The 21237-nt window shown below is 32.3% G+C and overlaps 2 protein-coding genes across 2 annotated transcripts; one reads left to right on the top strand and one right to left on the bottom strand.

Annotated features, from left to right (window-relative positions):
• Positions 1-8083: 8083 nt before the first annotated feature.
• On the bottom strand, positions 8084-9007 carry LOC130945535 (uncharacterized). The gene has a single exon (XM_057874242.1). It carries the CDS (start codon positions 9005-9007, stop codon positions 8084-8086), a length of 924 nt encoding a protein of 307 aa, XP_057730225.1.
• A 1819-nt stretch (positions 9008-10826) lies between these two features.
• On the top strand, positions 10827-20118 carry LOC130946738 (amino acid permease 8-like). The gene is made up of 8 exons (XM_057875578.1): positions 10827-10966; positions 11074-11167; positions 14759-14992; positions 15256-15349; positions 16588-16808; positions 17427-17560; positions 18455-18679; positions 19355-20118. Exons 2-8 carry the CDS (start codon positions 11089-11091, stop codon positions 19775-19777), a joined length of 1410 nt encoding a protein of 469 aa, XP_057731561.1. The 5' UTR covers positions 10827-10966; positions 11074-11088; the 3' UTR covers positions 19778-20118.
• The last annotated feature ends 1119 nt before the right edge of the window (positions 20119-21237 follow it).

Below are 21237 nucleotides of genomic sequence, written 5' to 3'. Positions count from 1 at the left end.
CTCTATAAAGGGGGATGCGAGGTGTGCATACTTAGCTACAAACTACCTATAGTACCTGGTAAGTCCCAGGAAAGCTCTAAGCTGCTTCAAGGTTGAGGGTTTGGGCCACTCCACAATTGCTTTAATCTTAGAAGTATCAACTTGAATTCCTTCCCCATTCACCATATGACCAAGATACTCCACCTGTGACTGACAGAATGTGCACTTAGAGAGCTTGGCAAGAAATTAGTGTTGAAGTATGACACCCAAGGCTATTTGTAGATGGTGAAGATGGTCCTCTTTAGTTCAGTTGTAAAGAAGAATGTCATCGAAGTAGACGGCGATGAACTCCCGGAGATAAGGGCCAAATACTTTATTCATTGTTGCTTGGAAGGTAGAGGGGGAATTTGTGAGGCTAAAAGGCATGACCACAAATTCGTAGTGTCCCAAGTGCATACAAAATGCTGTCTTGTGTATATCTTCCTCCCGCACCCTAATTTGATGATAATCGGAGTGTAAGTCAATCTTGGAGAAATAAGCAGCACCATAAAGCTCATCTAAAATTTTATCAATGGTTGGAATAGGGAACTTATCTTTGATGGTGATGGCATTGAGAGTGCGATAATCCATGCAAAAAATGCCAAATGTCGTCCTTCTTATGCACCAATAACACTGGGTTAGAAAAAGCACTATGGCTCTCTCTGATCACTCCCGCTTGCAGCATTTCCTCAAACAATTTCTCAATATCTTCCTTTTGGTAATGAGGGTAATGGTAGGGGTGCATGTTAACCAGACTAGCCCTTGACTGCAGATGTATTTGATGCTCAATGTTTCTTTGAGGAGGTAAGTCTTCCGGCTCTTGGAACACCTCCTTAAATTCATGCAATAACAATTTCACATTCTCATCTTGATCTGCATGATTTGGTGCAAGTACAGCGGCAGGGTCAATCATCTATAAGTGTAAGAAGGATGCGATGACATCTGCGGATACCATCTTATTAAGAGCTCGGGTGCCCACCGGACCAAGATGAAACAACCTTTCCCCCTACAGCTTAATCGTAAGTTCCCCAACTTTAAGGTAGTGTTTGGAAGAGAGACAGAGACTGAGAGGTTGAGACTGAGTGACAGAGACTGAGAGGCAGAGACTAAAATAAGTCTCAGTATTATGTTTGGTGTAAAGTGGGAGACAGAGATTGAAATAAGAATGAAGCTCTAATTTAATTTGTACAAAGGGTAAAATTAGAATTAATTAATTAAGATGAGGGTATCTTAGGTATAAAATATTATTAAAGTTTCAATCTCTATCCCCAAAAATTTCAGTCTTTTGTGTCTCCACTTTTTGCAGGTACTAAAATACTGAAATTTGGAGACAAAGACTGAAATTTTTGTACCAGTCTCTAGACCAACAAATATGATACTGAGTCTCAGTCTCCTAATCTCTGTCCGAATACCTTAAAACAAACGCTACCTAAATGACATGGTCAAATTCATATAATTCATAGTGACATCTCCCAATTGCATTAGCCATTGAGCCCATAGCACAATAACTGCTCCCTTGATGTCTAGGATGAATGTCTCTAAGCGAAATCCATAGCATTGCATGTGCAGTGGTACGTCAATACATTTTGAAGCACACTCAATGCACTCCCCATTGCCTACATAGACATTCAATTATTGATGCACCGGGATTGTAACTTCTTGGCAGTGGATTCCTTCATGAAATTGAGGGTGCTCCCACTGTCTATCAATACTGTAACGGGCTGGCCGCCACAAGTTCCGGCTATTCTAATGGTCTCAGGATGATAAGTTCCAACGATAGCATTGAAGCTAATATCCACTACCTCTTCTCCCTCTAGACCCGGCATCGCTGCAAAGATCATAATCCTTACTCTCATCTACCCCCGGTCGCTCCCTAGTCAATTCCTCCATCTCCGCTTCTCCGATCAGTAGTAGGAAGGTAGACTTGCACTTGTGCCCCATAGAGTATCTCTCATCACAATAGTAACATAGGCCCTTATCTCTTCTTTGTTTGATTCTGCAGTCGAGAGACGCTTGTGAATTGGAGTGGCTACTTTCTCCGCTGCGGTGCCGCTTCCCATGGCTGACGGAATAATGCTTGGTGGACGTATGGGTGGTGACCTTGAGAAACTGAGCTGGTTGATGGGTGCACTTCTAGGGTTACGGTACCCTTGTGATCTCAAATTCACAGAGAAGGCGAGGTTCTTTTGCTCATGGAGTTTAGACAATGATACAGCATCAAGATATGATCGAGGCTTTGTAATACCCTAATGTTTTTAAACTGAGTTAAGCTTTACCTGGATTATATTTAGTAGCTGATATTCAAAACCTTGCGAAATTTTTAAAGCAATATAAAATCTTTTTATAAAATAATTTACGTGTGTAAAAATATTGAATAACTAATTTTTGTTAGAATAGTTATTAGTTGAAAAATATAAGTGGATCTGGAAATACTAACATGAAAAATGGGTGTGCTAAACTATGAAGGCATAACAATAACAAGCTTTACTCATACCAAATAATTATAACAAGAAACATCATAGTTACAATTTGCAATCACTCAATAAAAATAAAATAAGACACACCGAAAATCCTAATTCTCTTAATTTGTATAACTATGGCTAAAACAATCGCATATTCTTCCTTCTTAAGGTAAACGCTTAATGTTTTATATCTACGTCCTCGATAGCTTGCTCCCACTAGTGCACTTGTCTTTTCACCTCAACTGAGCAGTGTATTGCTTTGTACTGCATCGTTCCTGAAGATGGTACGGAGAGAAGGGTGAGAAATTAAAGTTTCTCAATAGTTTATCTATATGGTGTCATCGTATCCATCCCCAACCACTCCGAGTTTTAAAATAAAAACAGTGATAATGCAATATTGTTTAATTATTATTTTCAAAAGTTCTTGTTAGTCGAAGTGGTGTGACTTTTAGATGCATCTCATTTACCTATGTTATGACATGTGTGATACATACAAAATGCCTATAGCGTTAAAAAATATAAAAGTAAACTCATAAACCTTGGTATGATGTTCTCATAGGCCATAAAGCAAGGCAAAATAAATAATAAATAAGAGAAGAATAGTAACATTGCCATAGATAAGTCAAACAAAATAGATCTGAATAAAATAAAGATCTTAAATAATATCATACATCATACAAAAAAGAATTTTGGATAAAAGAAGGATCTTTGAATGCAATAATAAACATAATCATAAATCAAAAAAGGATAAAAGAAGAACAATCATGATCACACTTTTCATTGTACTTTTCATTACATTTTCTCGTAGCTTTTATGGAAGGTATTGAGCTCAAACCGGTATAAAAGGTGGGAGTCTCCTTTCCTTACCGAAGGTTCTTATCCCAAACGTTTTGGCGATCACCTTCTCTTACCAAAGGATCATCTCGATCGATCACCTTCCCTTACCGAATGATCATATCGATATATTGTCTTTGGGGGTCACCTTCCCTTACCGAAGGATTATTCCCTCAGTTCATTTTACAATCAAAGTTATTTAGACATACACAAGAAAGGAGTCATGTCAACAAAGATATATTATTATATAAAATTGATGGGATAGTCCCCTTCCCTTACCGAAGGTTCTTATCCTAAAGGTTTGCCAATCACCTTCCCTTACTGAAGGATCATCTCGATTATCTTATCTTTGGGGGTCACCTTCCCTTATCAAAGGATCATTCCCTCAGTTCTTTAATGCACATAAGATTGTTATTATAATGCATAATACGTATGAAGGAAAGAGACATTATATCATGACATGTAATGCTAACATCTATATATGACATATAAAAATTAGCATAAAACCCCTACCTCGAGTAAAGTTTCGATAGGTATTCTGATACAAATAGATGCGGTTTGTTAGTGAAGAGAGACTTGTTCTATGGCTAGACTTTGTGTATACTAGGATGTTTTATATAGAAAAAGGGAATAGAATGAGAAAGAAATGATCAAATAGCTCTTAGGTATGTGCAAATTATATTAGGAGGCATTTAGGTGAAATCTTCAATCTGAATCGTCACTTTATGAGCCCTATAACATTTTCTACGTTTAGAATTTGGAAATAACTATTAGATACAAATTTATAAATAATTGAACTAGCTTTAAAACGAATTTTAAACTAAGTTAATCGGATAACCACAGCTTGAGATATTTTTGAAATACTGTTAGTATATCAGGTTGGCTGATAAAAGCGCAATTTTCTACTATGAACTTGTAACCGATTTATCTACCTAATTTAATTTGAATTTGATTTTATACTGAACTTAAGAAATAGAGCTAGTATTCTTATCTTTTCATATAAATAAATATCATTCAAATCTAATAAATGTAGAATTAATTATGACTATATTTTAAAAGGTTGTTTATTGTCGGTTAGAGATTTACTACCACTAGTGCTTTCATATGTTTATTTTAAATTCAAATCTTAAATCATTACTATTTTAATTAATTAATTAGTTATTAAAAAATGACTTGATTCAAAAAGTTGAGATGTTACAGGCTTGGCTAACATCAATTCGCATTTAAACTGTTCAAATAAACCGGCCACAAACAACAATATCACCCACTTTACGTTTAATCTCGTCACTTGGTTCAAAAGCTCCTCGAACTTATGTTGATATAAATCCATCGTTATTGTCTGATTAAGCTCATTTAAGGCCGCCTTGGGATCATGGAATAAGCTCTTGTCAAACCTGGTACAAAAAGCTTCCAAAAAACTCTCCCCTGTGCAATGATACCAAGCATAGGTAACTTTGGTTAAATAAAATGAAAGCATTCTTACCCTCCACGCTTCATGCACCGCGTATAGCTCGAAGTACTCACGAGCTCGGAATGTCCATTCTTCTACACCCTCACCGTCAAACATAGGCAACTCCGTCTTCACTCTTTTCACCAATAGCTTGATTGGGATTCACCTGTGAACTTTGAAAAACTTTTGTTGGTCCCTTGCTCCGGAACTGCCTGTTTCAGCTTCAAAGTCTCACACAGCATCTTCTCAATGTTTTTTACAAAGGACTCAACCGATCCGATCCATTCCTGAGTGCCAGAGAGTTGTGGCATCATCTCTATATGGTTCTGCTGCAATGCAATGATCTCCGACCGATTTTGCTTGCATACGTCTTTCAATCATGGGAGGGGAGTTTCAGTGTCCATCACAACACCTCTCAACAAGAGCATAAAATGTTGCATAAGAATATAACAGTAAAGAAGAATCAATGTGAAATTTGATTAAGAGGAAAAGAAGAATAGTTTATTAATTTTGAGATGTAAAGGTACGTCACAATTTCCTACCTTCAAATTCAGAAAAAATAAACTCTATTCGTAACAAACTTAATCATTTCTTGCCTTTCATTATCCCTCACCTCTCACTTTTTTTTGAAAGAAAGAAGGAGCTCAACACTCAAAGTGGAGCATACATAGAAGAGATAAAAATCAACAACTACTCAGCTCTTATGTCATCTCCGGCATAGCCATCAACAACATGAGCTAGTTCCACACCATTCCGTAGCACAAAGCATCGATTGTGTCGCACACTCCACAACTCCTGCTGTTTTGTTTTGGAAGATTACACCATTCCTCTGTAGCCAAATATTCCATACAACTGAAAAGAACCCAACTAACCAGTACTTGCGCACCTCCTTTCTCATAGGCATGGATCTCCAACTCTGAAAGTGATCTTTCAAGGTGCCAGGGGCTGTCCACACGTGTCCAAATTCCGTGATCCATACACACCACACCTGCCAAGAGAACTCACAAGCAACCAACAGGTGATGGACACTTTCACTTGCCTTTTTACACAACACGCAGATATTCTCATTCGGTTCAAGGATTCCCAACCTACTAAGCCGATCTTTTGTATTGATCCGGCCAATCAGAGTAAACCAAGTGAACAACTCAACTCGAGGCGGAACTAAACATCTCCAAATGTCTTTTGTGAATCTGTAACTCAGGATCTCCTCGTCCATAGTCGCTTCCTGCAAGACCTGCACAAATGAGTTAGTAGTATAAACACCTTCCTTATCAAATTTTCACACTACTCTATCTTGCACTTCTGCTATCAATTTAACAGATTGCAAGACAAGAAGCAACTGATCCAAGGTTTCTGTTTCCCACTGGCGAAGCTCCCGCCTCCACTGAAAATGCCAAACCCACTCTATCCCATCTCAAAACCCACAATCCCCAATTGGTGATCTTTTTTGGCTTGAAATTAAGAAGAGTCTCGGGTAAGAGTCCTTTAGTTTTCCTATTTGGGGACATGTATCCTCCCAAAATCTGGTGGTCCTGCCATCCCCTACCTCAATAGCAAGGTCATCAATCATTTCCTGTCTTACTTGTTGCTCCTTTATTTGTAGTTGACATATGTCTCTCTATGGGCCCCCTTTCACTGGTAAAGTCTGAGTAGACAGCAACTGATTTGGGTTCAGTCTATTGCATGAGCACACAATCTTCTTCCATAACGGATAGTCCTCCTTTGAGAAGCGCCACCACCATTTAAACAATAAAGCCGTATTACGTACCACTACGTCACCCACCCCCAGCCCTCCTAACTTCTTTGGTGCTTGGATCATCTCCCACTTCACAAGAGCCATACCAGGTCTTCCGTCCTCCTTCCCCCAGAAGAATCTCCGCTACAGAGAAATGATTCTTCGGGCAACCGCATTTGGCATCTTATACATGCTCAGGTAATAAACTGGTAGACTGTTTATGACAGACTTGATGAGTACCAGTTTTCCAGCTTTACTTAAGACCTTCGCTTTCCATAAGTTGAGCTTCTCTTCCACCTTATCTATTACCGGCTTCCAAGTTTTTACTAACCGCGGATTTGCTCCTGGGCTAATACCAAGATACCTCACCGGTAAGGCTGTCTCCTGGCATCCAAGCAAGTGACACATCCGACTAGTCCACTCCTGGCTGCAATTTACTGGTATCAAACTAGACTTTTCAAAGTTAATGCTCAGTCCTGACATAACCTCGAAGCACCTCAGAAGTCTCTTATAATTTCTCACTGTCTCCTCCTCTGGCGGGCAAAATAATATTGTGTCATCCGCAAATTGTAAGTGCGATAACTCAATATCATCCCTTCCTACCAACAGTGGGGATATAAGACCATTCCTCACTGCCTCGCCAATCATTCTGTTGAGGACATCCACCACCAACACAAACAAGAATGGCGATAACGGGTCGCCTTGACGAAGACCCCTCTCCATTTTGAAGGCTTTCGAAGGAGACCCATTGACCAGAATAAAGATGGATGCCGACCTTATACACTCCTTAACCCATGCCCTCCATGTACTGCCGAATCCCATCTTCTCTAAGACAGTATCAACAAAGCACCATTTAACTCTATCATAGGCCTTGTGGAAGTCCAATTTGATAATCGCTGATGCCTTTCGTTGTCATTTCAGCCAATGCACAGTTTCGCATGCAATTAATGCGCCGTCATGTATCTTCCTTCCTTTCACAAAGGCACTCTGGAATTCTCCAACTAACCCTGGCATGACACTCCTCATTCTTCTTGTCAGCAGTTTAGAAATAACCTTATAAACACAACCAACCATGCTGATTGGTCTAAGGTCTTTTATCTCCTTCGCCCCAACAAATTTAGGTGCCAACGCAACCCATGTGACATTGGATTCTGCTGGTAGTCTTGCATGCTCAAAGAAGCTCATCACCGTTGTGGTGAATTCCGATCCAATCTCCTCCCAACACTTTTTAATAAAATTCATGTTGTACCCATCCTTTCCTGGTGCTTTCGAAGATTCACAGTCCCATACTGCATCTTTCACTTCCTTTACTGATGGCATCACCTTTAAGGCTTCAGCTTCCTCCCTCTCCAATATGTTTACTAAGCCATCTCTAAAGCTCACCGCTGGGGAGGCTTCCTGATGGTAAAGGCGTTTATAGAAGTCTCGAATCGCCACCTTTATTCTTGCCTGATTCCTTATTACTCTTCCATTAATCACCAATGACTCTATTCTGTTATTCATTCTTCTTGTCGAAGCAATATTGTAAAAATATTTAGTATTTCTATCCATCTCTTTAGCATGCCGAGCCCTCGACATTTGTTTCTAGTGGATATCCTGTCTCACGTACCACTTCTCACAGCACCTCACTAACGCCCTTCTTCTTGTCTCCACTGTACCATCATACGATCCACTACTCACCATATCATCCACCTTCTTGATCTCTTCTTCAAACTTCCTTATCCTCTCAGTTATATTCCCAAAATGCTGCTTGTGCCATCTCCGAACTAGAACTGACAGCGCTTTCATCTTGTCTAGGAATTGTATATCACCTAACTCCCTCCATTCTTCCTTCACCATCCTTAGAAAGCCTTCATGCGTGAACCACGAGTCCAGGCTTCTAAAAGGTCTTGGGCCATCAAACGTTCTGCTCTCCTCCATAATCAACGGGCAGTGATCCGATAAACCTCTCGGACCTCCCCTTAGTCGTGTCCCCGGGTACATCTTTAACCACTCCAAGGTAACAAGGCTCCTGTCTATTCGACTGCACGAGCTCCCCCTAAACCATGTATACCTCTGGTCATTCAGCGGCAAGTCAACCAGCTCCATATCATTTATCCAGGCTCTAAAGTCCTCCGCAGATGCTGATAGGGTAGTCGCTTCTTTCCTTTCTTCCAATTGCATAATTTCATTGAAATCACCCAAAAAACAGAATGACACATGACACAACCCTGCAATATAGCTCAACTCTGCCCACACTACCATCTTCTCTGATCTCACATGTGGTCCATATACCAGACAAATAGCACACTGAAAATTATCTTTTATCACAACCCCTTCTACACACAACCATCTATCTTCTTTATAGCAATTAGTCAATTTGAATACTGTTTCATCCCATATTAGCAATAAACCTCCTGAAGCCCCAACTGAACTTACAAACTCCCAATTAGCTCCATCTCTACCCCATATACGCATAACATCAAACTTAGTCACCAGCTCTTTTTTTGTCTCTATCAACCCCAACATTTCTAATCTAAACTAATTTTTTAGATTCTTTAACATACTAAATTTTCCAGCACCACCAAGTCCTCTAATATTCCAAGAGCTTATAATCATTTAACATTAATAGCACACACCTGGTTACGAGATTTTGGCCGACTTTTTCGTATTTTCTCTTTTTTCTTTGCCTGTCGTCGTTTTAGGGCCAATGCCTCATTTTGCTCCTGCAGGATTGCCATGATATCCTCCTCGTCATTACACTGTGCACCAGATTCTACAGCTAATTTTCAAACTTCTTTGTTCTCTGCCATCTCTTCTTCCCAGCTCCGCCTTAGTTCCTCCCTGTGAGTCTTGTTTTCGCCCTCCAAACCAGCCTCAACCTCTGAACCTCCGCCTTAGTCCCTCACCTCTCACTATATTCTTCTGATGTTCTAACCAACTCTTCATCGTACTTTTATTATTCATCCACACTCACTTCTTCATTTGATAGTCCCTGACACAATATGAAACTTTTTTCATTCTCTTATTTCTAATTGGACTTGCTGCTTCTTGCCCCCTCTTCAGCAGATACATATTAGCTAATTTTTTTATTAGACTTTTTATTGAATCGGTTTGCTCACCGAATCAAAATTCATGTTTGCATCATCACTAGACTATAATTTTGTGTTTATTATCTTGTATAAAAAATAGAAATTTATAAAAGTCACTCCTTCAAGTAATCAATAGTAATACACGTTATTTGTTAGTGATAGTTCTTATAAAAAGAATATTGGTTTTAATCTAATAAATTTTTAAATAAAAATACTATATATACACTAAAATTAATTAATTCACTATCATATATATATATATATATATAGTATTATTTAGTTTATTTTTAATTTATATTTTAATATATATTTTATACTAATAATTAATTTTAATATATATCTAATATACTTGAATTTAAAATATATATTTAAAATTTTACTAATATGTGTTTTAAAGCATATTTTTAAAAGCATCATAGAAAATATTTTATTATAAAAATTATTAAATATATAATTTTTTATATTTTTAATATTTTAAATATTTTAATATTTTTAATTAAATTTTTACACTAATTATAAATTTGTAACGAAATTATTTTTAACAGTAAACATTACAAAAATATTTTTATTTATCTCGTATGACTAACAAATATATCTTAACATATTTTGTTAAATTAAATATTTTTAAAATGACAAAAATTAATTTTAAATTGGTATAAAAATTTAATTATAAAATTTTAAAGTATATAAATTTTAATTATAAATTTAATAAAATTATAATTATTATAATAGAAATAACGTTAACATGCGTTGAGCTTGCATATAAACCAAAGTCAAGTCAAGGCTCAAGCTTGAAAATTAAGTTGGTTAATCCGGTTAACTACGATAAAAATTTAGATATAGTTAATTTTATGTAAAATTGATAATTAAAAGTAGTTAAATAAAAATTTAATTAAATTATTTAACAGTTATTAAGTATTAATTTTTTGACGATTTCATCTGAATTTATACCGTTAACTATAGGTTAAAAAAAAAACAACTAAAACAGTAAAAGTGTAAAACCATAAATGGTTACTTCTTGTTTTGATAATCAGACTTAAAAAACTTTAATTTGCTGTAAAAATGTTAAAAACCGCTGACACCAAATCACAGCTACTTGTGCTTCCTACAAATTTTTTTTTTCTGTTTCTTTTCATTTTTGCTTTTTTTTGGTGAGGTTGTGCTTCCTACAATTAATTACCAATATGCCTCACATTCACATTCACATTTATATATATTTGTCAAACTTCATCAATGCATTTGCATTCTTAGCTACCGTCTAATCTCTCTCTACTTTCTCTCTCTTCTCTAATTTGATACTAATAACACTGCTGCTGAATGAAATCACCGTCGTAGCTTCACCTCTTACTTCATCATTCTAAGCTGACGTAATAACATCGTCGTTCAATCTACCTAGGTACGCAAGTTTATTTAATTTGTTTTATCAAATGTAATTAGTTTCGTTTTAATTTGTGGATGTTTTAATTAATTAATTAATTTTAATTTTGCATTTATTCAATTCAGAGAGAGAAATCCAAGATGGAAGTGGAGTCGGTTGTTGGTGCAAATGCAAATTCGAATGCTCTTCTGGACGATGATGGCAAAGCCAGAAGAACTGGTATGTTTTAATTTCTCTTTTTTATTTTTCTCTTAATTAATTTCGTGCATGCAATTCTCTTCTCATGTTTCAACAATCTATTCAGGAAATAAATGTTTTCTTTTTGTTTTAAAAATTTTTCTTTTAGAAAGAAAAGAGGAAAAAAAATCAACCAAACACAACCTAATTTTCGATATTGCACGCATTAAAACTCAAACTTGGAGTTCATTCTTTTTTTTTTTTCATTTATTTACTTTACGCGAAGGTGCGTAGTTTAATAACGAAATATGATGTAAAAAGTAAAAACTTAATTAGCGGGTTAAATTTGGTGTCGGTATTATTATAGAAAATAAGTGCAATCAATTTTGCAACAAGTAGAAAAACCGTTGCAGAATTTTTTTCTCAAATATTATGTTTCTGTATTTTCCTGGTGCATTTATTATTTCTACTAAAACTTTCTTCCCCATTTGGGGGTCAGATACTCAGAGTAAAAAGGACAAAAAAAATGTCTACATCATGTGCTATGATTTATGAACTGAACGTATCATAGCATCACATATATTAACGTTGGGGTGTACATAGTTTGGTTATTTCAAAAATTAAAATAATAAAAAATTTAATTTTGATTAATTAACTAAATTAAGTTTATATAATAAAACTGATAATTAATCGGTTATAAAATTTAAAAATCGATTTTTAATCGATTATAAAAATAAAAATAAATTTAAAAAAAGATTTTTTTTAATAGAAAAACTGGTCTTTAAAAAAATAAAACTTATTTTTGGAAAAAAAACCGATTTTTTAAAAAATCTAATTTTTAAAATTGAATTTTTAATTAAAAAATTAAAATTTTTAAAAATTTGGTTTTGGTTAATCGAATAAAAACTAGTTTCTGTAAATTTAGTTTTGGTTAACAAATTTTAAAAAATATGGAAATAATTTTTAAAATTATTTTGTTAAATTGATTATCTAAAATGTGATTATAATTTTTTAACCGGTTAATTATATTTTGGTTTTTTAACGTACACTCCTATATAAATGTTTATTTACAGAAATAAATGTCTGGATAAAAATGAAAATGACTGCTTTTAAATACGGAAAATGTATAAATCTTCCGAAAATTGATTTAAATTAAAAAATTACTTCGATGATGAATTTGAGATTTTATTATAACTAAATAAATATATAATCTATGTTTGTTGGGTCCTCCTGAGTCCTGAATCTATTCCATCTTAAGCTTCTTTTCATTTAGTATGTAAAATACTGTTAAAATGGCCACTAGAGTAAGAATAAATTTCTATTAATTGTTTTGGTCCTCTTTTGACCCTTGGAATGTATGAGTGGTCGTGGAGACTGAAATTCAGAATGTATTTTGTTAAATTTAATAATTTAGAGCTCACATATATTTTTTTTTTGACTGAAATAAATTAAAAAAAAGAAACTACTTAAATAAAGGATAATTCCATTTAAAACTACTCTTAAACTCTTCTTAAAATAAAGAAAACTCCACATAAAAAAAAAATTGTAATTTCATGCCATCTTTACTATATCACATACATTCATTTAATTTGTATTGAATGAATATAAACTCACATTCATTATTAAATGCTATTATTATATATATTTGCATGAATGGAAGGCAGAATACCATACCATTCATGGAGTCAATCGGAATCAGAATATGATTCATTTGAACCTCGTTTTACTTTAAATACTAGTAATTAATAAATGCAATAACTTTTTTAGTTCAGTGAAACTATTAAAATAGTACTTAAAAATTTATGCACAAAAATAACTCTAAAAAATACTAATGATAAATAAAATTTTAAAAGATTTAAAAATACGATAAAAAAATTAAATATTAAATATATATTTAAAAAAATACTTTAGATATCATATTTTAATGCATGTATTTTTTAAATATTATTAAAAAAATAAGATATTTTAATCACTAAAATTTGATATTTTTTGTTAAGGTTTTTTTTAATTTATCGTGAATGACCAACTTTTCTTGGAAAAAAAAAATTAGAGATTGAATTTTGCTAAGAATTTTTTTACATACATTGTAAATATTTATTTAAATGTTGATACAAGGATGAAATGGATAATCTGTTTGTTAAATATGAAATTTTTTCAATTATAAAAAATATAGTATTTATTGGTTATTTTTGTCACTTTTTCAAAAATTGTTTTCCATCAAAGGCACAAAAACAAGAGAGAAAATGTTGTTTTTTTATATATTTTTAATACTATCCTTAGTTAATATTTTTATTATTAATTATTAATATAAATTTAGTTTCAATAATTTTAGTATATTATTATAATATAGATTCAAATTTAAACATTATATTTATTAGATGAAGAATTTAAATTAAAAATATAAAATTATAATATTTTATAATATTTATAAAATACAATAAAAAATAAATAAATAAAAATATTTATACTTTATTTTATAATAAGAATAAATTTGTTATTTTACATCTTAGTTATTGTTTTCTTCTCATTTTCTATCCTATTTTTTATTTTTTTTATTTTTTTTATTTTCTTTCCTCTTGTTTTATTTTTTTATCTCCAAACAAATTAAAGAGAATAAACATTTTTTAACGTTCCTTTCACATATGTAATGCGCTAGTTAATTAAAGTAAATACTAAATATGTTGAATTGTTTTTTAAAAAAAATTATAAATCACATATATAATAAATTCTGATTTAGTTTCGTAAAGTTTTTGAAAAGATACTTGTGTTTTTAAAAAGTATAAATTTTTCATTTTGTGTTTTAAAAGATAAGGTATTTTTCAAAGTTGACTTCCGTTTATTAAATTTAAAAAGTCTATATAATATCATATGTTATTAAAATTTCAAATTTACTCTTACATTTATGTCTATATAGTATTTTTAAATTTTTAAAACTATTTTATCAAATACAATTGTTGTTACTTGTACTTAAAAGCTATTTTTAATTTGATTTAAAAAAATATGCTATAATTTTTAAAAAACTATCTTTTATAAGTTAGTTTTGATAAGCTACTCTTGAAAAAATAAATATTCACCAAACCAGGTCTTTGCGTGTATTTGAATAATTTTGAAATTATACTTTAGTCTATAAACTAAAAAACATGGTCTTCATTTTTATTTTGGTTTATTATTTAGGCAGTGTTATAGTTTAAAGGAATATGAAGTAAATCCAATGCATAATCACTTGAAAGTGGAAGCTAACACATTTTTGCATTCTTTTCAAATGTTGAAAGATATTTTTGGGTACTAAATATTCCAAAAAGCAATATATATCCGTAATTTTGAAAAAAAAAAGCAACTATTTTACTCTTTTGTTTTCACCAAAATTTCTCTTTCAACTTATTGAAAATAATTTTCATCTCATTTTAATAAATTTCTAGATTCTTTTTAATTTGTCATGAAAAACATCAGTTATAGTTAGGTTGTCATTTAATTTCTAGATTTGTGCTAAACCTCAAGAAATTAAAAGTCAATAATCCTAGGGGAGTTGTTGAGACAAAATTTCAAATATATTAATGTCAATGTAATTATTTTTACGAAATGAAGATGGTCAATGTATAAAGAAGTAACAAAGTTAGTTTGAATGAGATGCAGGGACGGTATGGAGTGCGACTGCACACATCATAACAGCAGTGATCGGAGCCGGAGTGTTATCGTTAGCATGGGCGATGGCGCAATTAGGATGGATCTTAGGCACCACATCTATCTTGATCTTTGCTGGAGTTACTCTTTACACTTCTAATCTTCTAGCAGATTGTTATAGATCGCCTCACCCGGTTACTGGCAAGAGAAATCACACTTACATGGAAGCTGTAAAAGCTCACTTAGGTACCTATTTAATTAATTTGTACCAATTATGTCCGCAACAAATTATATATGGTAAAAACTCAGGTGCAATCGATTTCACGTGAAGTTGATAACTGAGAGTCGTTAAATGATTTGACTGATTTGACTAAATTTTCATATAACGGTTCTCAGCTATCAACTTCACGTGAAGTTGACTGCACCTGAGTTTTCACCAATAGTATTATTGTTACTCTTTAATTTGACATCTTATGATTTATTTTAACTTTGGCTAATTCTTGCTTTAGGAGGAAGAATGCATATGATTTGTGGATTGATTCAGTATAGCAATCTCGTTGGAATTGCAATTGGCTACACAATAACTACATCTATAAGTGTGGTGTAAGTTTTTATGTGCCTTTTTAGGTTATTCAAATGAATAAACTATCTATTTTGATCACAAAAAAATATTAATCATTTTAAGAGTAAATATCTGAATTGGTTTCCAAAAAATTTTAGATAAGACATTTTGGTTCCTAACAAATTTTTATTGTCTAGAAGTCCTCGAGAATTATTCTCGTCGGATAAATTGATCCCTTCATCGCTTTCAATCAAATTTTTAATATGTGTGTTGGATAAATAAGTCTCTAGCAAAAATGTTGTTATGCGAAAATTAGGTAAAAAATATCAATATAAGACACATTACTTTCTATTCAAAATAATGGAGGATCAATCTGTCTGATAGAATTAATTTCTGAGGACTTTTAGAGAATAAAGATCTACAAGAAACTAATATGTCAAATCTAAAGGATTTGTTTGAGTGTCATTCTCAAAAAAGATTGTTTTTAAAATAATATTTTTTTAAAAGATCTTTTACAAAAGCAAAAGTGATTTAAGATAAAAGTACTTTTTTGTTCATTTATTATGTGAAAAAAAATTTTTTAAGAAAAAAGATCTTTTAAAAAAAGATGTAAATTGTAGGTTCTCAAAAAAAGATTTTTTTTCGAATGTTTTTATTTTTACTATTAGAAATTTGTCAAACAGACTAAAAAATGAAAAAAAAAATCTTTTTTTCGTTGGAAATATATATATATTTTATCGATTTAATGGCGCCCAAACAAGCACAAAGTCCTTTGAGTACCAATTTAATTACACAATATGTAAATTAATTTGATACTATCAAATATTGAGTTAGTTAGAAAAGACAACCCAAAATAAGTAATTTGTTGGATAGCTTTATCAATGTTTTAGATAATTTGTCAACCTTATATAATCTTTAATGGGTATCAAATTAGTTAGTAGTTTTTATAGTTAAGATTATCAATTTTTAAATCTTTTATGATCTGATATGGAAATTCATTCTTCTTTAATTTCCTTCTTTTTTTTTATTATTTTGGAAGTTTACTAATAGAGCCTAATACTAAAGAAAATAGGACTAACAATGAAAAAAGTTAAAAACATTAGTTGGTTTCGCTTTTTGTTTGTGTTAATCCATATGTATCTATGTTAGTATGTGTTTTGTTTGGCAATAATTCATTAAAAATAAAATAAAATTGTGACCCTTTGATGCACTAACTATTATTGTGAGGCTAGTTTCTGTTGCAATTATTATTTTAGTAGTAATTGAATATATATTTCAGGACAATTGTGAAGAACAATTGCATGAAGAAGCATAATGGGAGTGAAGCTGATTGCCATTTTTCTAATAATCCATCTATCATTGGCATTGCAATTGCTGAAATCTTCCTTTCTCAAATTCCTAATTTTCACAAGCTATCTTGGATCTCCTTCTTAGCAGCAATCATGTCTTTTGGATATGCCTTTATTGGCATTGGGCTTTCTCTTACAATCATTATCCAAGGTTTGTTTCTCTGTCTTTATTTAACTTCTATCCAAGGTTTAGCTGATTAGTCCGCTTAAGTAAGTGTCAGGGGATTCGAATCTCACCTTATGCATATAGCAATCCATTGGTTAACGACAAACCTTTAAATAGAGCTTCGATCCGTAACGAATTAGTCCTTAACTTGCCGAGTTAGGAAATACAGTAGAAAAAAAAATCTCCCATCCAAAAAAAATCTATCAATATCGGATTATTTTGTGTTAGAGCTAAATTGGCAAGAATTTTTCTTTACTATTTAAAAATTATCAGAGTTATTAGAACTAGAGGGAACTCATTTGGCTTGGACCAAAAAATAATTGTTGTATATTATTACGTATTTTTTTATTATTTGAATTACAATATATGTTCATATATTTATTTAATTCAATTCATATTCAATAATCTAGTATTTTGACCGAATCTGTCACTGATTTGAGTTTAATTACTATACAGAATAATATCTTCATAATAAATTTGGTTAGCTTAAAATGAATTGTAATTAGTCTTATATAACCCTCGCATAGTCTTATTTGTAAAATTAGTTTCTATAATGGATCTTATGCATAATTATTTATGTTGGAGAAATGTGAATTGGAGCAGGAAAGGGAAAGAGTACTTCTTTATTTATGGGCAAAACAGGGCAAAGTTCATCAGAAAATATTTGGAATATGCTTGTTGCACTTGGAAACATTGCACTCGCTAATTCCTATGCTCAAATTTCCATAGACATACAGGTATATGAATTTGATTAAGCACTCTATGTTTGTGTTCTGTTTCTAATTTACTACTAATAATTATATTAAATACTTCTTATTCACTTGAGATAAGTATTAAAGTTTCATTTAATATTTAATGTAATCTTAAATAGAAAAATTAAACTATAAAAAGAAATATTAAGTATTGATTATAAGAATGTCTAATAATAAGGAATATGATATTATATTAATAAATAGAGTTGATAAGAATATGATAAGTGGAATGATAAGAGAGTAGGATAAAAAATAAAACTGTTATTAAATGATATAAATGAAATAAATTATAAAAATTTTTGGCTAATTATAGCTGAAAATTTTTTGTTACCAAACTTTTTCCTTATATTAAATACTTCTTATTCACTTGAGATAAGTATCAAAGTTTCATTTATCATTACAAAAGAAAATTTAGTTAAAACGACAGTTATATAAATTTGAATGACAGGAAAAGAAAAACACCTGAATCTTAAGTGTCCTTTTAGGAAAGACGATTTCTTAAAATTACCGTAATTTAAACGCCACTTTAATTTTTATTTTGAATAAAGTATATTTTTTGTCCATACGATGTTTTTAAAATACCCTAACGTTTAATTTCATTCAATTTTGTCCATAATGTTTTCGATTCATTTAATTTTGTCCTTAAGATTTTCGATTTGTATCAAAACTATACACGAAAGTTTTTAGTTTTGTCCCTAACATTCTATATGGAGTTAACGTTTGGATCATTTTGACGCAAATCGAAAACATTGAGATAAAATTGAATACAATTAAACATTAGGGATATTTTTGAAAAAAAAAATCACAACAGTAAGAGACAAAAGATATACTTTACTCTATTTTTTTAATAATATCTAATAATAGGGTTGTGAATAACAGGATAGTTTAAAGTCAACACCAGCAGAAAACAAAGTGATGAAGATGGCAAATAGCATTGGAATAATTACAATGAGCATTATCTTCCTCTTATCTGGTGGTGCTGGATATGCAGCCTTTGGAGAAGACACTCCTGGGAGCATTCTCAACACCACTGGAAATGAACATGTGTGGCTAGTTTATATGGGTAATGTCTTCATCATTATCCACATTCTTGGAGCATATCAGGTAATTAATAATAACATTATTAGATTGCTCTTTTTAACCACATGCATTCTTTTCATGCTCAACCTCAAATAAACAATTATGATAGAAACTCAGGTGCAGTCGATTTCACATGAAGTTGATGACTGCAAGTTGTTAGATGAAAATTTAGTCAAATAAGTCAAATCATCTAATTGCTCTCAACCATCAATTTCACGTGAAGTCGACTGCACTTAAGTTTTTACCAACAATTATATATCTTGATACTCATTAATTCATATTTAAAAATTAGTAGAAATATGTCAATGAGACATCAAACAACATATGAGGGTAGTCACCAAAAAAACAACATATGAGGTTGATACTGAAAAAAAAAACATTTTCTTTTCTAATTCTAAATTATAGATTTTGTGTTTTTTTTTATTCTAGAAACCATTGACAAATATACATAATGAGCAAAACTTTAAATTGATCATTAAAAAGTTAGGCTCGGTTTGTTAATGGAAATGTTTGGGAAACAATAAAATCCAGCCCAAAGTTGTTTTTTGAGAACCAAATTAATGTTTTAAAATTTTTTAAAAATCAATTTAGATTTTTACTCTATACATAATATTTGAGTTTGACTTTCAATTTATTAATAATAATAATAATAATAATAATAATAATATGATCACTTGTTTTAAATAAATTTGTGAACAGGTACTTATCCAACCATTTTATCACATAGTGGAATTATTGGTGAGTCAAAGGTGGCCAAGGTCAAACTTCATAAATAAGGAGCATTTTGTGGGCATTGGCAAAATTCAATTTAGCATCAATTTATTCAGGCTTATTTGGAGGACCATATTTGTGGTGGTTGCAAGTGTGTTAGCCATGGCAATGCCATTTTTTAATGACATGCTTGCCCTTCTTGGTGCAATTGGGTTTTGGCCTCTAGCTGTCTATTTCCCAATTCAAATGATCATTGTCAAGAGAAATATAAGAAAAGGAACCATGCCATGGATTGGGCTTCAATCTTTGAGCCTTGTGTGCATGATTGTTTCAATTGCAGCAGCCTGTGCTGCTATTCATGGGTTGGGCCAAGCCCTTGGTAAATACAAACCCTTTATGTATAAGGCCTAGTACAAGCCCAAAAAATAGAATAAACAAATGAGTAAGGTGTAGAATGCATTTATGACCTATAACAAAAAGGAATAAATTACCATTTGTATCCATAAATAAAAGATATAGATATTAACAAATGTACCTATATAAGAATAAATCGACAATTGTAACTACGAAAGGTGGCTTCCGTATGCCAAAAGTACCCTAACGGACCAATTGCGTAACCAACGTCCGAGTACTCTTGGCACACGGAGGTCATCTTTCGTGGTTATAATTGTCGTTTTATTCTTATATGAGTACATTTGTCAGCATCTGTATCTTTCATGGGTATAAATGGTAATTTATTCTAACAAAAAAATAGGGTATAGTGTGCATTATGTCTACCTTATTCTTTTATTATGTATGAAGTTGGATCCTCTCAAATAAAAAAAAAAAAAAGATGGATCCTCTAATTTTCATGTAAGAATAAAGATAAGCTCTTGTATGGTAGAGCAATAAATAAGTTTGGGTTTTCATTTGTACAATTTTAAATTTTCAAGATTGGAAATAGAATCAACGTTATGAAATGTTTGATTCTCACCTTTAAAAGAAAATGAATCACACAAGACAATATTAACTGGGTAAAAGATGTATAATATTTTTTATTCTACAACATATATTCAATCATATAGACTCAGCACCGAATTCTAAATATGATATATACATAAACAACTAATTAAACATCAATTTTATATAAAAATAAATATGTTTCTTTTGTAAACGGCATGTACATCAGTACATGCATGAAAGATGAAACATACGTGGGTAAAAGCTCTTTCGTATAATATAGTGTTTAAATAAAGGATATACAGTAGTAAAAAGAGTTGAAGGTTGGTGAAGCCTCATTTTTTTGGATAAGAATTTTTTGGATATGTTGGTTATCTATCAAACAATAGATAGCCGTGGTTTCATTTCCGAGTTGGCCTCCTCTCCGCATTTCACGCCGGTATCCGTCCCAGGTGGCGCCTCTTCTCCACGGTGGCCTCCCTTCCACGGTGGCTTCGGATCTTCAGGGAGTGCATGTGCTCCTCTGTCAACTCGCTGTCATTCGTGCGTTTCGCCTCCTCGCTTACGCAAGGTACTTGCCCTTTTTTTCATTTTTTCACGCAAGCTGCGTTCTCAATCGATTTGTTTGAAGAAGTAATGATTACCTCAAACCCTACGAGCTTTGCTTTCTTCTCCTTACTCTGCCCTACGAAGCTCTGTTCAGGAACCCTATTTTCCTGAGACTTTGGTTCGTCGCCGTTCATCCAGCTTAACCATCTTCCAGTTGACGCACAAATGGAAGATCTTCCATCCATCAATCAGGTGCATTCAAACATTTTTTCATCTTCATCCTTTTTCGTTCGCTTGATTGTGTACTTTTTTCTGATCAATCTTGGTTACTGTTGCAGGGTTAACCCAGATTCAACTGTCTAGGGTTTGAGAAATTTCAGATT

This window comes from Arachis stenosperma, chromosome 8, assembly GCF_014773155.1.
Source record: "Arachis stenosperma cultivar V10309 chromosome 8, arast.V10309.gnm1.PFL2, whole genome shotgun sequence".
Lineage (NCBI taxonomy): Eukaryota > Viridiplantae > Streptophyta > Magnoliopsida > Fabales > Fabaceae > Arachis > Arachis stenosperma.
Note: the sequence above shows the minus strand (reverse complement) of the source record. Positions and strands in the feature narration are given on the sequence as shown.

Bases quoted from the DNA above. Each gene is read 5' to 3' on its own strand.
- LOC130945535 (XM_057874242.1), bottom strand. From the start codon at position 9,007: ATGTTGGGGTTGATAGAGACAAAAAAAGAGCTGGTGACTAAGTTTGAT.
- LOC130946738 (XM_057875578.1), top strand. From the start codon at position 11,089: ATGGAAGTGGAGTCGGTTGTTGGTGCAAATGCAAATTCGAATGCTCTT. The intron at 14,993-15,255 runs GTACCTATTTAA...TTCTTGCTTTAG, and splicing joins AGCTGTAAAAGCTCACTTAG to GAGGAAGAATGCATATGATT. The intron at 18,680-19,354 runs GTAATTAATAAT...ATTTGTGAACAG, and splicing joins ACATTCTTGGAGCATATCAG to GTACTTATCCAACCATTTTA.